The sequence below is a fragment of the Taudactylus pleione genome, unplaced genomic scaffold (genome assembly GCF_031769625.1).
Source record: "Taudactylus pleione unplaced genomic scaffold, aTauple2 ptg000967l, whole genome shotgun sequence".
Lineage (NCBI taxonomy): Eukaryota > Metazoa > Chordata > Amphibia > Anura > Myobatrachidae > Taudactylus > Taudactylus pleione.
In genome coordinates, this window is record NW_028285368.1 from 2,387,375 (window position 1) to 2,401,264 (window position 13,890).

Here is a 13,890-nt window from a genome sequence, read left to right on the forward strand (position 1 = left end):
ATTATTTATTTACTTATTTATACATCATTGTGGGGGTTTAAACATGGTGAGTGCTGGGTTTTCTGTTTTTATTTATTTAAGCAATGTGGTCACAGGCCACTTGCACCCCAGTCCTGGGAATGGCGAGTGAAGGTCTGCACCCCAAATCTAGGAGTGGCGAGTGCAGTGGATTTCTGACTTTGTTTTATGCGGTTAATTTTTATTAACCTTTTGTGATCATAGCTTTCTCATGCACCCCATGTGCAAACTTGTTTATATTAACCTGTGTCAGCTGTCTTTTTGGTAGTGTGATAAAAGCTATGTCAGGTGACTGCCTTACCTTTAAAAGCCATTAGCTGGCAGGTGAGCTTTAAACCAGGTAACATTTTTTCAGTCTAAACTATATGATAGCAGCTACCAGGTTTCCATCAGTGTGACGGATAGTGTAGGACCTGCAGAAAAGTGGGGTCCCGTGATGTGGGCTGCGGGCTTAAATGCATTGATCAATCCATGAACCAAATCCCCATTATTTATTTACCTATTTATACATCATTGTGGGTGTTTAAACATGGTGAGTGCTGGGTTTTCTGTTTTTATTTATTTAGGCAATGTGGTCACAGGCCACTTGCACCCCAGTCCTGGGAATGGCGAGTGCAGGTCTGCACCCCAAATCTAGGAGTGGCGAGTGCAGTGGATTTCTGACTTTGTTTTATGCGGTTAATTTTTTATTAACCTTTTGTGATCATAGCTTTCTCATGCACCCCATGTGCAAACTCGTTTATATTAACCTGTGTCAGCTGTCTTTTTGGTAGTGTGATAAAAGCTATGTCAGGTGACTGCCTTACCTTTAAAAGCCATTAGCTGGCAGGTGAGCTTTAAACCAGGTAACATTTTTTCAGTCTAAACTATATGATAGCAGCTACCAGGTTTCCATCAGTGTGACGGATAGTGTAGGACCTGCAGAAAAGTGGGGTCCCGTGATGTGGGCTGCGGGCTTAAATGCATTGATCAATCCATGAACCAAATCCCCATTATTTATTTACCTATTTATACATCATTGTGGGTGTTTAAACATGGTGAGTGCTGGGTTTTCTGTTTTTATTTATTTAGGCAATGTGGTCACAGGCCACTTGCACCCCAGTCCAGGGAATGGCGAGTGCAGGTCTGCACCCCAAATCTAGGAGTGGCGAGTGCAGTGGATTTCTGACTTTGTTTTATGCGGTTAATTTTTTATTAACGTTTTGTGATCATAGCTTTCTCATGCACCCCATGTGCAAACTCGTTTATATTAACCTGTGTCAGCTGTCTTTTTGGTAGTGTGAAAAAAGCTATGTCAGGTGACTGCCTTACCTTTAAAAGCCATTAGCTGGCAGGTGAGCTTTAAACCAGGTAACATTTTTTCAGTCTAAACTATATGATAGCAGCTACCAGGTTTCCTTCAGTGTGATGGATAGTGTAGGACCTGCAGAAAGTGGGGTCCCGTGATGTGGGCTGCGGGCTTAAATGCATTGATCAATCCATGAACCAAATCCCCATTATTTATTTACCTATTTATACATCATTGTGGGTGTTTAAACATGGTGAGTGCTGGGTTTTCTGTTTTTATTTATTTAGGCAATGTGGTCACAGGCCACTTGCACCCCAGTCCAGGGAATGGCGAGTGCAGGTCTGCACCCCAAATCTAGGAGTGGCGAGTGCAGTGGATTTCTGACTTTGTTTTATGCGGTTAATTTTTTATTAACGTTTTGTGATCATAGCTTTCTCATGCACCCCATGTGCAAACTCGTTTATATTAACCTGTGTCAGCTGTCTTTTTGGTAGTGTGAAAAAAGCTATGTCAGGTGACTGCCTTACCTTTAAAAGCCATTAGCTGGCAGGTGAGCTTTAAACCAGGTAACATTTTTTCAGTCTAAACTATATGATAGCAGCTACCAGGTTTCCTTCAGTGTGATGGATAGTGTAGGACCTGCAGAAAGTGGGGTCCCGTGATGTGGGCTGCGGGCTTAAATGCATTGATCAATCCATGAACCAAATCCCCATTATTTATTTACTTATTTATACATCATTGTGGGTGTTTAAACATGGTGAGACCTGGGTTTTCTGTTTTTATTTATTTCAGCAATGTGGTCACAGGCCACTTGCACCCCAGTCCTGGGAATGGCGAGTGCAGGTCTGCACCCCAAATCTAGGAGTGGCGAGTGCAGTGGATTTCTGACTTTGGTATATATATATATATATATATATATATACAGCGGGTAAAATAAGTATTGAACACATCAACATTTTTCTCAGTAAATATATTTGTAATGGGGCTATTGTAATGAAATTTTCACCAAATGTCAGCAACAACCCATGCAATCCACACATGCAAAAAAATCAAACTATAGCTGTCCATAAATTAAGATCAATACTTATTTTACCCGCTGTATACATATATTTATTTAAACATTAGGCTGTAATCCATAGCACTAACTCACGTACTAATTATACTCCAAACCATATTCCATTTTTAATTCACGGAGTGTACTGTATACTGTGTGTATATATATATATATATATATATATAATAAACTGTACAAACGAACTGACACTCAATAGTCCAACACAGAAAGTACCCTGTGCCTTCCCTGCTCCCACAATGTATTCAAATATGTCGATCATAAAACAGACATAGGCGGCACTCCGAGTCTTTGAAAAAAGTGATAATTGTATGAACGTTTCAGAGCCGCCTAAGTCTGTCTTATGATCGACGTATTTGACTACATTGTGGGTTTCTAAATTAAATTCAATTCTATAATTTGGCATATTAAAATGATATGGGCAAAACCTTCATACATAGGGGTCTCAGGATGTGGTTTCTCACACTTGGGCCAGAAAAACTTAAAAACTTTTTTAAATGTGGATCAATAGCAGCAAAATGTGGCAGCCAGCTACCAGCTAATTATTCTGATGTACTAATATTTGGCCATTGGCCACACATTGTTGGGTGATTTCTTTGGTGAGAGGGTATGTTCACAGAACCAAATGGACATCTCACACATTGAATAAGAACCTTGGTAGCCAAATCAGAAGAATTCTTCAATGCTAATATCTGTCAGCCGAAAGTTTTAGTGATATCTCGATTGTGAATTCTGTACTGGTAATAAATACTACGAAACATTCCATTTGTTAGTGCCCTCTAAGAATTCTGTTTGGATATCTCTATGGCTGTGTCCTACTAACAGGAGACTCTCTTAGAGGTGCAACTGAATTGATTGGCGCAACAAATAGGTCCTTCATTTATATATATATATATATATATATATATATACACACACAAAACTATTTTTTTTAATTAAATGTCAGTGACCATGATGAGCCAAAAAAATGTGGGTCCCAGGGACCCCTCACTTTAAAAAATCGGGGTCCTACCTAACATTTTCTGGGTCCCATCTAAATCCCATGAAGCATGTAGCAGATGACATTGGCCCCGGTAAGATAAACACCCACATTGGCCCCAGTAGGAAAATAAACACCAAATTGGCCCCAGTAGGGAAAAAACAACACAATTGCCCCACATGAAGAAAAACACACACATTGATGGGATAAAAAGATACAACCATTGGCCCCGATAGGATAAAAAAAAACACCAACACATTGACCCCAATAGGATAAAAAAAATACAAACACATTATTCCCCACAGGAAAAAATATAAACACATTGATTCAACTTCATTGCACGGCCGCCTGCAGTGTTGTGTCACTACATCACTGTAGCTGGAGGCAGAATGAATGTACATGACGTCATGTTACCGCGTCACCATTTTGTGGGTCATGCTAGGATCGAGCTGCATCTGAATCACATGGAAAATTCCAACGCTGCCAAACTACAAAGGATGCAGCACTCTGGGTGCAGACAGGTTTACATCAGAATATGTGGGACTAGTATAAATTAAACAAGTAGGGCTCCCCAATCGGAGGCACACAGATAAGGGGAAGTGGGCAGATGTTCACAAAGGCTGGGTGGGCAGAGGCATATATGGGGAAGTTGGGCAGAGGCACACATGGGGACTGGGGCAGAGGCACACATGGGGACTGGGGCAGAGGCACACATGGGGACTGGGGCAGAGGCACACATGGGGACTAGGGCAGAGGCACACATGCAGACTGGGGCAGAGACACACATGGGGACTGGGGCAGAGGCACACATAGGAACTGGAGCAGAGGCACACATTGGGGACTGGGGCACTGGACAGTGACACACATTGGGGACTGGGGCACTGGAAAGAGACACGCATTGGCCCTGGGGCACTGGAAAGAGGCACACATTGGGGGATGATGCAGAGGCACACATTGGGGGCTGGGGCAGAGGCACACATGGGGACTGGGGCACTGGACAGATACACATTGGGGACTGTGGCACTGGACAGTGGCACACATTGGGGGTTGATGCAAAGGCACACATTGGAGGCAGAGGCACACATAAGGACTGGGGCAGAGGCACACATAGGGACTGGGGCAGAGGCACACATTGGGGGCAGAGGCACACATAGGGACTGGGGCAGAGGCACACATGGGGACTGGAGCACTGGACAATGATACACATTGGGGGCTGGGGCACTGGACAGAGACACGCATTGGGGGATGATGCAAAGGCACACATTGGGGGCTGGGGCAGAGACACACATGGGGACTGGGGCACTGGACAGATACACATTGGGGGCTGGGGCACTGGACAGTGGCACACATTGGAGGCTAATGCAGAGGCACACATTGGGGGCTGGGGCAGAGGCACACACTGTGGGTTGGGGTAGAGGCACAAATTGGGGGCTGGGGCACTGGTCAGAGACACACATTGGGGGCCGGGGCACTGGTCAGAGACACACATTGGGGGCTGGGGCACTGGTCAGAGACACACATCGGGGGCTGGGGCAGAGGCACACAAGGGGGCTGGAGTTGAGAGAAGTATATATATATATACTGTATATATATCTTGACAAAGGTCCATGGACTGGACCGAAACATCGATGGCTGTACTGATGACTGTACTTTCAAGATGACGTAAATAAAACAAAACTTTTTGATATTTCTATGAAGTCTGGTGAGTGCATCCTCATTTCTTTTGGAGACTGTATATATATATATAATATATATATATATATATATATATATATATTATATATATATATATATATATATATATTTATACACATATATATATATATATATATATATATATATATACACACACAGTCAGGTGCATAAATATTGGGACATTGTCAGAATTTTTATATTTTTGCCTCTATTCACCACCACAATGACTTTGAAATGAAACAGACAAGATGTGCTTTAACTGCAGACTTTCAGATTTAATTTGAGGGTAATTACATCCAAATCAGATGAATGGTGTAGGAATTACAACGGTTTCTATATGTGCCTCCCACTTTTTAAGGGGCCAAAAGTAATGGGACTATCAACTCAAAAGCTATTTCATGGACAGGTGTGGGCTATTCCCTCGTTATTTCAATATCAATTAAGCAGGTAAAAGGTCTGGAGTTGATTCTAGGTGTGACATTTGCATTTGGAATCAGTTGCTGTCGACTCTCAATATGAGATCCAAAGAGCTGTCACTATCAGTGAAGCAAGCCATCATTTGGCTGAAAAATCAAAACAAACCCATCAGAGAGATAGCAAAAACATTAGGTGTGGCCAAATCAACTGTTTGGAACATTCTTAAAAAGAAAGAATGCACCGGAGAGCTCAGCAACACCAAAAGACCCGGAAGACCACGGAAAACAACTGTGGTGGATGACAAAAGAATTACTTCCCTGGTGAAGAAAAACTCTTTCACAACAGTTGGCCAAATCAAGAACACTCTCCAGGAGGTAGGTGTATATGTGTCAAAGTCAACAATCAAAAGAATACTTCACAAGAGTGAATATAGAGAGTTCACCACAAGATGTAAACCATTGGTGAGCCACAAAAACATGAAGACCAGATTAGAGTTTGCCAAACAACATCTAAAAAAGCCATTACAGTTCTGGAACAACATCCTATGGACAAATGAGACAACAATCAACTTGTACCAGAGTGATGGGAAGAGAAGAGTATGGAGAAGGAAAGGAACTGCTCATGATCCAAAACATACCACCTCATCAGTGCAGCATGGTGGTGGTATTGTAATAGCGTGGGCATGTATGGCTACCAATGGAACTGGTTCCCTTGTATTTATTGATGATGTGACTGCTGACAAAAGCAGCAGAATGAATTCTGAAGTGTTTCAGGCAATATTATATGCTCATATTCAGTCAAATGCTTCAGAACTCTTTGGACGGCGCTTCACAGTGCAGATGGACAATGACCCAAAGCATACTGCAAAAGCAACCAAAGAGTTTTTAAGGCTAAAAAGTGGAATGTTATGCAATGGCCAAGTCAATCCCCTGACCTGAATCCGATTAAGCATGCATTTCACTTGATGAAGACAAAACTGAAGGGAAAATGCCCCAAGAACAAGCAGGAACTGAAGACATTTGCAGTAGAGGCACTGCAGAGCATCACCAGGGATGAAACCCAGCGTCTGGTGATGTCTATGCATTCCAGACTTCAGGCTGTAATTGCCTGCAAAGGATTTACAACAAAGTATTAAAAAGTGAAAGTTAGATTTAGGATTGTTTCGTTTGCTCCATTACTTTTGGCCCTTTAAAAAGTGGGAGGCACATATAGAAACCGTTGTAATTCCTACACTGTTCACCTGATTTGGATGTAATTACCCTCAAATTAAATCTGAAAGTCTGCAGTTAAAGCACATCTTGTTTGTTTAATTTCAAAGCCATTGTGGCGGTGAATAGAGGCCAAAATATGAAAATTCTGTCAATGTCCCAATATTTATGCACCTGACTGTATATATATATATATATATATATATATATATATATATATATTAGGGGTGAGCGGGTTCGGTTTGTATATATACTAAGTGTGTTGGGGGCAGCTCTCCATACTCCCCAGGGCCTGGCAGCAGTGACATTGGATTGGCTGCCTGTCATTACAGTGCACTGGTTGCGGGGAGCTTTCAGGCTCTGCAGCACTTTGTACATCGGTGTGGTGAGCAGTCTCTGGACATTCCCTGCTCACCACACTGAGCTCCGCACAGCCGTCACACTGTAGTGACAGGCAGCCAATCTGATGGTCTGCTAGGCAGCATGTCACAGAAGTCACTCCATGCTGCCAGGCCGGCATGTATGGACAGCCACCCAGCAACTCCCCCTCCCCAGGTGCAGGCCCCCAAAACACACCTGGCGGCCCTGGGTGTGTCTCCTGGCAGCCACCGCCATGCAGCACCCACTATTGCACTTTTGTGTAGCCGCTCTGCCGACCACATGCAGGTGTCACTCCGAGTCTGACCTGGGGACAGGGGGAATGCGGGAAGGAGACGTTACTTCGCTGCTGCTGCTCCCGGGAGGTGGGCGTGGCCAGACAGTCCGTGGTCGGAGTGTGGTGGGCCAGTAACTCTGACTGACTGGTCAGAGTTACTGTAGCCTGAGATTGGGAGAGGGGGTGCCACACGGCGGTGACTGAGGAGACGCTGGTGGCTATTGGTTGAAAAGATGCCACCGGCAGTGATAGGCTGCTGCACCCAGCATAGCCCCACACAGCGCATCTGGCAGGACTCGCTGAGTTTTTAAAAACGGGTCTGCAACTCCCTATAGCACATAAAAACATGCTATAGCACGCAGTTTGGGAACCCTGAATGTAATATAAATATACAGTATGCAAAGTTAATTCTTAATGTTGTTTTTATCAGGTGCCTCAAGAACCTTCATGACAGGCAAATTATTTCCAATGATTAAAACTGTGATTTTCCTGAAAAAAAACAGGACTGTAATGAAAACGACACTAGTATTTATCCCTTATATCTGTGCTATGTAGCCAAGCAACATACAGTAACGGGGATATCTTGCCCAGGGGCTGGCTGAGTATGAGCTCTAGGCACCGAACTGGTCAGAGGGCGCTCTCTGCGGCTGGAGCCCAACTCCAGCAGCTGTTTATTTGCTAATGGACTGCCAAATACCAGCTCCAGGTTCACTGCTTCCTGTTTTTGGCAGTAAGGGCTCACTGATCTCCTCCTAGTCTGCTCTTCCACAGTGCCACAGCTAGGAACCCGCCATGGATCCTGACAGTCCCACAGTAGGACTTTCTGGATCCAGGGCAGGCACGTAGCTGTGGCACTTTGCCACTGTGGATGAGCAGAGGCGGAGAGGATCAGTAAGAGTGTGATTCCCACCGGCCATCCAATGTTCTGCAGTGCAGATGTCAGCTGATGGTGCCATCAATGCCGCCTAATGACACTTTGATAGTATCTGGAGGAGCAGTAGTGTAGAGGAGCAGACAAGGTCAGGGGAAAGAGGTAACTCATCCCAAGGAGGAGAGGAAAGAACAATGCATGGGGAGCTGGTGGAGGTGCATATAGGTGTAGGGGGCAAGGACAATAAAAGGCTTTCTCCAGCATAGGGGGTAGAGTTCAATACAACACATAAAGGGGGAGGACAATACAAGACATAGGAGGGAGAAGACAATACAAGATATGGGGGGGGGCAATCTAAAACTTAGGGGAGGGGGGCCCAATACAGAAAACAGAAAAGTGCACACTAAGTACATGTAGCTTGGAAGGGAGCTGTAGTGAATATAGATCATACAGATGGGAAGGACAGTACAATGCAGGATATACCGATAGCAAGGGGGACCAACAGCACACTGAAGGACATACACATGGGGACAGACAGCACAATGCAGATGGGTTAAGAGCGGACTGCACAATGCAAGAAAAGTTTTATAAGGATAAACGGACAGCACAATGCAGAACATACACAATGGGAGGTAACAGACCCACACAACGCAAGACACAGGGCTGCCATCAGGGGGGGACTGCGGGAACTCCAGTCCCGGGCCTGGAGAAAGAGGGGGCCCAGGTAACCGAGGTGTGAAACAGACTGACGTGCGGTACCGCACGTCACTTGTGCAATGTAGTGTGCACCGGCAGCCAGAGACTGGAGAAGAGTCTCGGTAGCATTTAAAATGGGGGTGAGGGCGGCAAAGGGCACTTTTATTATCCAGCAAAATATGAATAATAAATGCATAGACAATTCATTATTTTGTTTTTCATTTTCAATTAGCCTCAAATGCTGGCAAATTCCACTATAGGAAAATTCAGTAGGGGGGGGGGGGGGCATTGACATTCTCCATGCACCATGGCTACACATCTGATTCTGCTTATTTATGGTACTTCCATAAATTAGGAGTAATTTATAACCATCCCTCCCTGGCAGGATGTGAGGGCTTGAATACTTTCTCCTGCATGGTGCTAGTACGCTGTGACTAGAAACTTGAAAGACTAGTAAAAGAGGAGACATTGGCCATCCATTTTACTTAACACACAGATGTTGCTCAATTACAATATATGTTGTTTGGGTCTCATGAAACAGTGGTTTGTAGATAAATTATCAAAAGAAAAGTTGAAAAAAAAGCCACAGTGTTAACACTTATGGAAACCATTAATTTACACTGACTGTGGAAGTGGTCTGCACTTAGATTTGTCAATCTCCACTCCAGTAGTTTTGTGATCGTGTCAGTTGCTTTTCTACTTTGTCCTCTCAATGTGATAAGAGCCAAGCTGAAGTCAGCAAGCTAGGGCAAGGGAAATGCATCTGCAGGTAATTAATAACAATCAAACATCTTATAAAACTGCTGACTGCGGCTGTAATGAACTGGGCTCAAGTCGTTGCCTTGCAAATAGAGAGCGCGTTTATGAACCGTGGCAGCGAACAAGATTTTTTTCTCTCTTTCTCTTTTGCAAGTTAATATTTAATGTCGCAGAAAAATACAAATAACATGCAAGTTCCCACAAAAATCGGACGTTTTTCTAGCTAGGAATGTTTAATAGGAATATGAAGTCTCTTTCCTGCCAAGGAGCTTGCCCTAATCTTTTGAATATGCCAAACACACATCTGGATTATCTCTGTGTTTTAGGACTACAACAGTATTTCATATTGTTTATTTAGGGATGGGGGAGGGGAGATTTAGAGCTGGTAAGTTAAAAATGTTCTTTTGATCCAATAATTTCTTATCCTGCTTTTAATGCACCATTCTGGCAATGCAGAGGCTTTGTGATTTGCAAAGTAAATAGGTTCATGGTGTTGTTTAAGAAATGTAAAACTTTAAAAATAAACAATTCTTGCTGCCGAATTTATTTAGCCGCAGGTTCTGAAGTGTGAAGTTCCATGTAACATTAATGCACGCTTTGCGGGATATTTTCAGTAAGCGCTCTCTTGATATCCGCGCATTTTAATTAGAAATTGTAAGTTGAAAGCATTGCAGCAATGCCGCATGTTAATTCTACAGATCGTTACCTATGTGAAGTGCATGAAAGAGTGCAGAAATCATCCTGAACTCCAAAAAAGTAGCCATTAGCCAACTATTGGAGGCAGTTAAATGTTGTACATCACCATGTTAGTAAATAAGCCCCTATATATTCAATAACAAAAAAACGTATTAATTAGCCATTAATCAATGGATTGTCTTGAATGCTCATGTCAGCATATTGGGGAATGGGTATGTAATGCCGGCTGTCAAGATGCCTCCTGTCAGAATACCGACAGTGGCATCCCGATGGTTGGTATCCCGACAGGGGTTGGGTAAGTATACTTATCTACAACATCTACAATTCTCCATGGACTACTGGATAAGAAAATATTGATATATGGTGCCAGGAGGTCACGGTGAAACGCATTACATGGCTCATGTAAAGAAACTAAAGACAACATTTTTTGTATAACATGAGTTATGCTCATTGGCAAGATCTGGTAAACAAGCAAAGTCTATTATTTAAAGTACAAGTAAAACCACTTTTGCACATTAATATGTGTATTGCAGGTATGAATAATAAATATGAAATAATTGGAGTGTTTATACTTAATTAAATAAATCTACCAAGCACGCTTAAAGAGAGGGACATCAAGCAAAGAGTGACTGGCAGCTTGGCATACTGTACTTGTTTACAGAAATGCATTGTTTGGATTAGTTGATTCATAAACAATGCCGCTCACTCAGCTCAGTTAACATACTGAAGAACTCACCATGTCAGGATTAGCCAGCTGTTTCTATTCTGTCCTAACCCATAGATATCGCTTTTAAAGACATATTACTCTTTTGAGAAAAAATTGTGATGGCCATCTACCAACAATGGATAGCAACCATTGATGGAATGCCATTGTTGGTTGATGGGTTTGCCATCAATGGTGGAGATCCAATGATTCTCGACCATTGGTGGCTGTAAGCAGGACTAGCTCCAACCATGTGGTAAGCCCTGCCCCGAATGTGACCCGCACAGCCCTGCATCCTTCCCTGATTAGCCTGCCGAGTCCCAATGCTCAGTCAGCAAGAGCAGCTGCACTTATGGCCATTGATGGGAAATCTATAGTTTCCTATCATCAATGTAGACCACTGATAGCACCATCGATGGTAGACCCATCAATGGCCATCCCTAAGAAAAATGCTGCTGGCAGAGGAGAGAAAAGGTCAACAATAAAGGCAGATTAAACTGTTAAGAACCTAAAAAGTCAGCAAGTACAAAACTGATTTAGAGGTAGTTTATGCAGTGTCAAGCAAAAATAAACTAAAAATTCCTAGTCACAGATGCAAAAACAGCTGTGTTCCATTCAGTTCCAGTTTGATAAAAAAAAAGAAAAAAAAAAAGAAAAGTGTTTATTCAGTTCTATTAAAGAGAGACGGATGGACTGAATACTTCTGCTCTGTAAACTGCAGCACAGTATGACCCCCAGCAGTTACCAGTAAACAGTGCCAGGGGTTAGATCAACTTTATTTGCAACATGAGGGCCGGTCAGGAAGATGGCAGATATACAACCCCAATGAGAAAACCCTTTTTTTAAAACTACTACAGCTAACTTAAACTTTTGTATGGACCTTGCTGATGTCTATCTTATTCTTTGAACATTTTCTTGTTTTTATAGTAAATATGTAATTGTGTATTAGAATAAGACATGGCTGTATTTTCATAGTATACTGGAAAATAAGTTAATCATTTAAATGTCAATAAAACTAAGCTTTCTGCCTTGAATTGCTTTGAAGTCTTCTTTTAGATGAGGCCGTGCTGATGAATTAATTTTCATTAACTGCTGCTTGACATATACAGTATGTCTCAGGAGAGTTTAGTTTAAAGGTTTATTTGTAAACCGCTTGGTGTGTGTGGCATTGTCTGCTGACAGGTGACCATCATATAATCTTTTATTCATCAATGAAACTGCATCGTACCTAATGACTTATGCCAAGGTGATCATTTATGAGAGAGCTCTTTTGTAAGCTCTACAAACCACATAAAGAATGCCTCTCCCCGGATAGTAGAAAGGTGGGCTTCGCTCACTAAGGGACATGTTCATTAATACTATTTTGTAAAAAAAAATTAGAAAAACAGCCATTTTCAGAGTATAATCGCAAGAATGAAGCATCCCCTAAGTGAAGGAATGTCCGCGGCATACATTGGAGATATCTGCTACAATCCCTCCATTTTTGATTGCAAAAGCAAACTCTACTGGTCTCTATGTGGCTGATAAGCTATGTACTATGCTTTCTGGATCTTGACCTGACAGCTAGCATCATCTTTGGATCGAGTTAGCCATTGTAGCCTATGGGCTACATTTTGCAAAATTTTACGGAGTGGGTTATATTAGATCCCTCTCCAGTAATGTTTGCTTGCACATGCATGACGGACGTCTATACATGCACCATTGCTCTGATGTAAAGTGATCACATAAGCAATCATTTTGCTTTTTACACATTGCAAGGACGGGTTTCTCTTGGATTAATATGGATGCGATATTCCATAAAATGCTCCCATTAACCATGTACTACTAGTGCAGCACATCAGTGGCGGCACTGGTGTCGGTGATACCCAGTGCAGCAAGCAAACCAACTGCTCCCCAGGTGTGGCCTCTCTGGGAGAGACATTGCCTCACGGCACACCCCTGGTTTCATCACCCTGGGGGCGTGCCCAACACTCCCAAAGATGCACTGCTGGCTCCTCCTTAGTGACTGGGAGCCAGATGCTGCACTGTGATGTTTTGCTGAGAACTAATATAGGCATTGAGTATGAGTGGCATCATTCAAGCATTGTCCAGTGACTAATTAAGTCATGCTTTAGAAATGTGCTACACCCATACCATACAACTAGGTGACAAATATATTTAAAGAAACTAAACATTTCAGTTACCTGTAACAATGGGGTATGATTGGGGTCCAGGAACAGTTCCTCCTAAATCACCTGAAGAAGGACTTGTGAGACTGGATTTCATTTCATCCAAACCACCAGTTAAAGCCATGGCTGAATATTCTGTTGTCTAAAAATAAAAAAAGAAGAAATAAGCTATATTCAAGATTGGTTTCATTTAAAAAAGCTAAGCTATTTTTTATTAAGACTATGAAACAAATTTGCTGAAATGCAGCTATATAAATAACTTAATATACCATAGTCCAAGTATGGAAAACCAGGTTATAACATGTGACTGGAAATTGTACCACAAGCAATGAATATATTTTTAATTTAATTTATAGTTATTTTTACAGTTTCAATGTATTATATCAAATTAAACGTATAATGTTTTCCAAAAAACAATGCTACAGTATATACACTAGTGATGGCTAGTACATACCAGAGCTTTTTTAAAACTATATTAACAAAGCAGAACATTTAAATTTGCCCTACAATTTGATTCCTGAGGGGCAGGTGTGCAGAAAGGCTACTCGGAAACCACATTCTCCATGTTGCAGCATTTCATTTTATAAATATAAATCATAAATACTGTATGTATGTATGTATACTGTATATATATATATAATTTTTATATATTATTTTTATTTTAT

The 13,890-nt window shown here is 42.1% G+C and overlaps 1 protein-coding gene across 1 annotated transcript in view; it reads right to left on the reverse strand.

Annotated features, from left to right (window-relative positions):
• PAX5 (paired box 5) overlaps positions 1 to 13,890 on the reverse strand; it is a 278,680-nt gene that overhangs the window by 154,291 nt on the left and 110,499 nt on the right. The window contains exon 9 of the mRNA XM_088460115.1: positions 13,241 to 13,367. Coding sequence (XP_088316241.1) covers positions 13,241 to 13,367 — 127 coding nt within the window. The remainder of the gene's footprint in view (positions 1 to 13,240; positions 13,368 to 13,890) is intronic.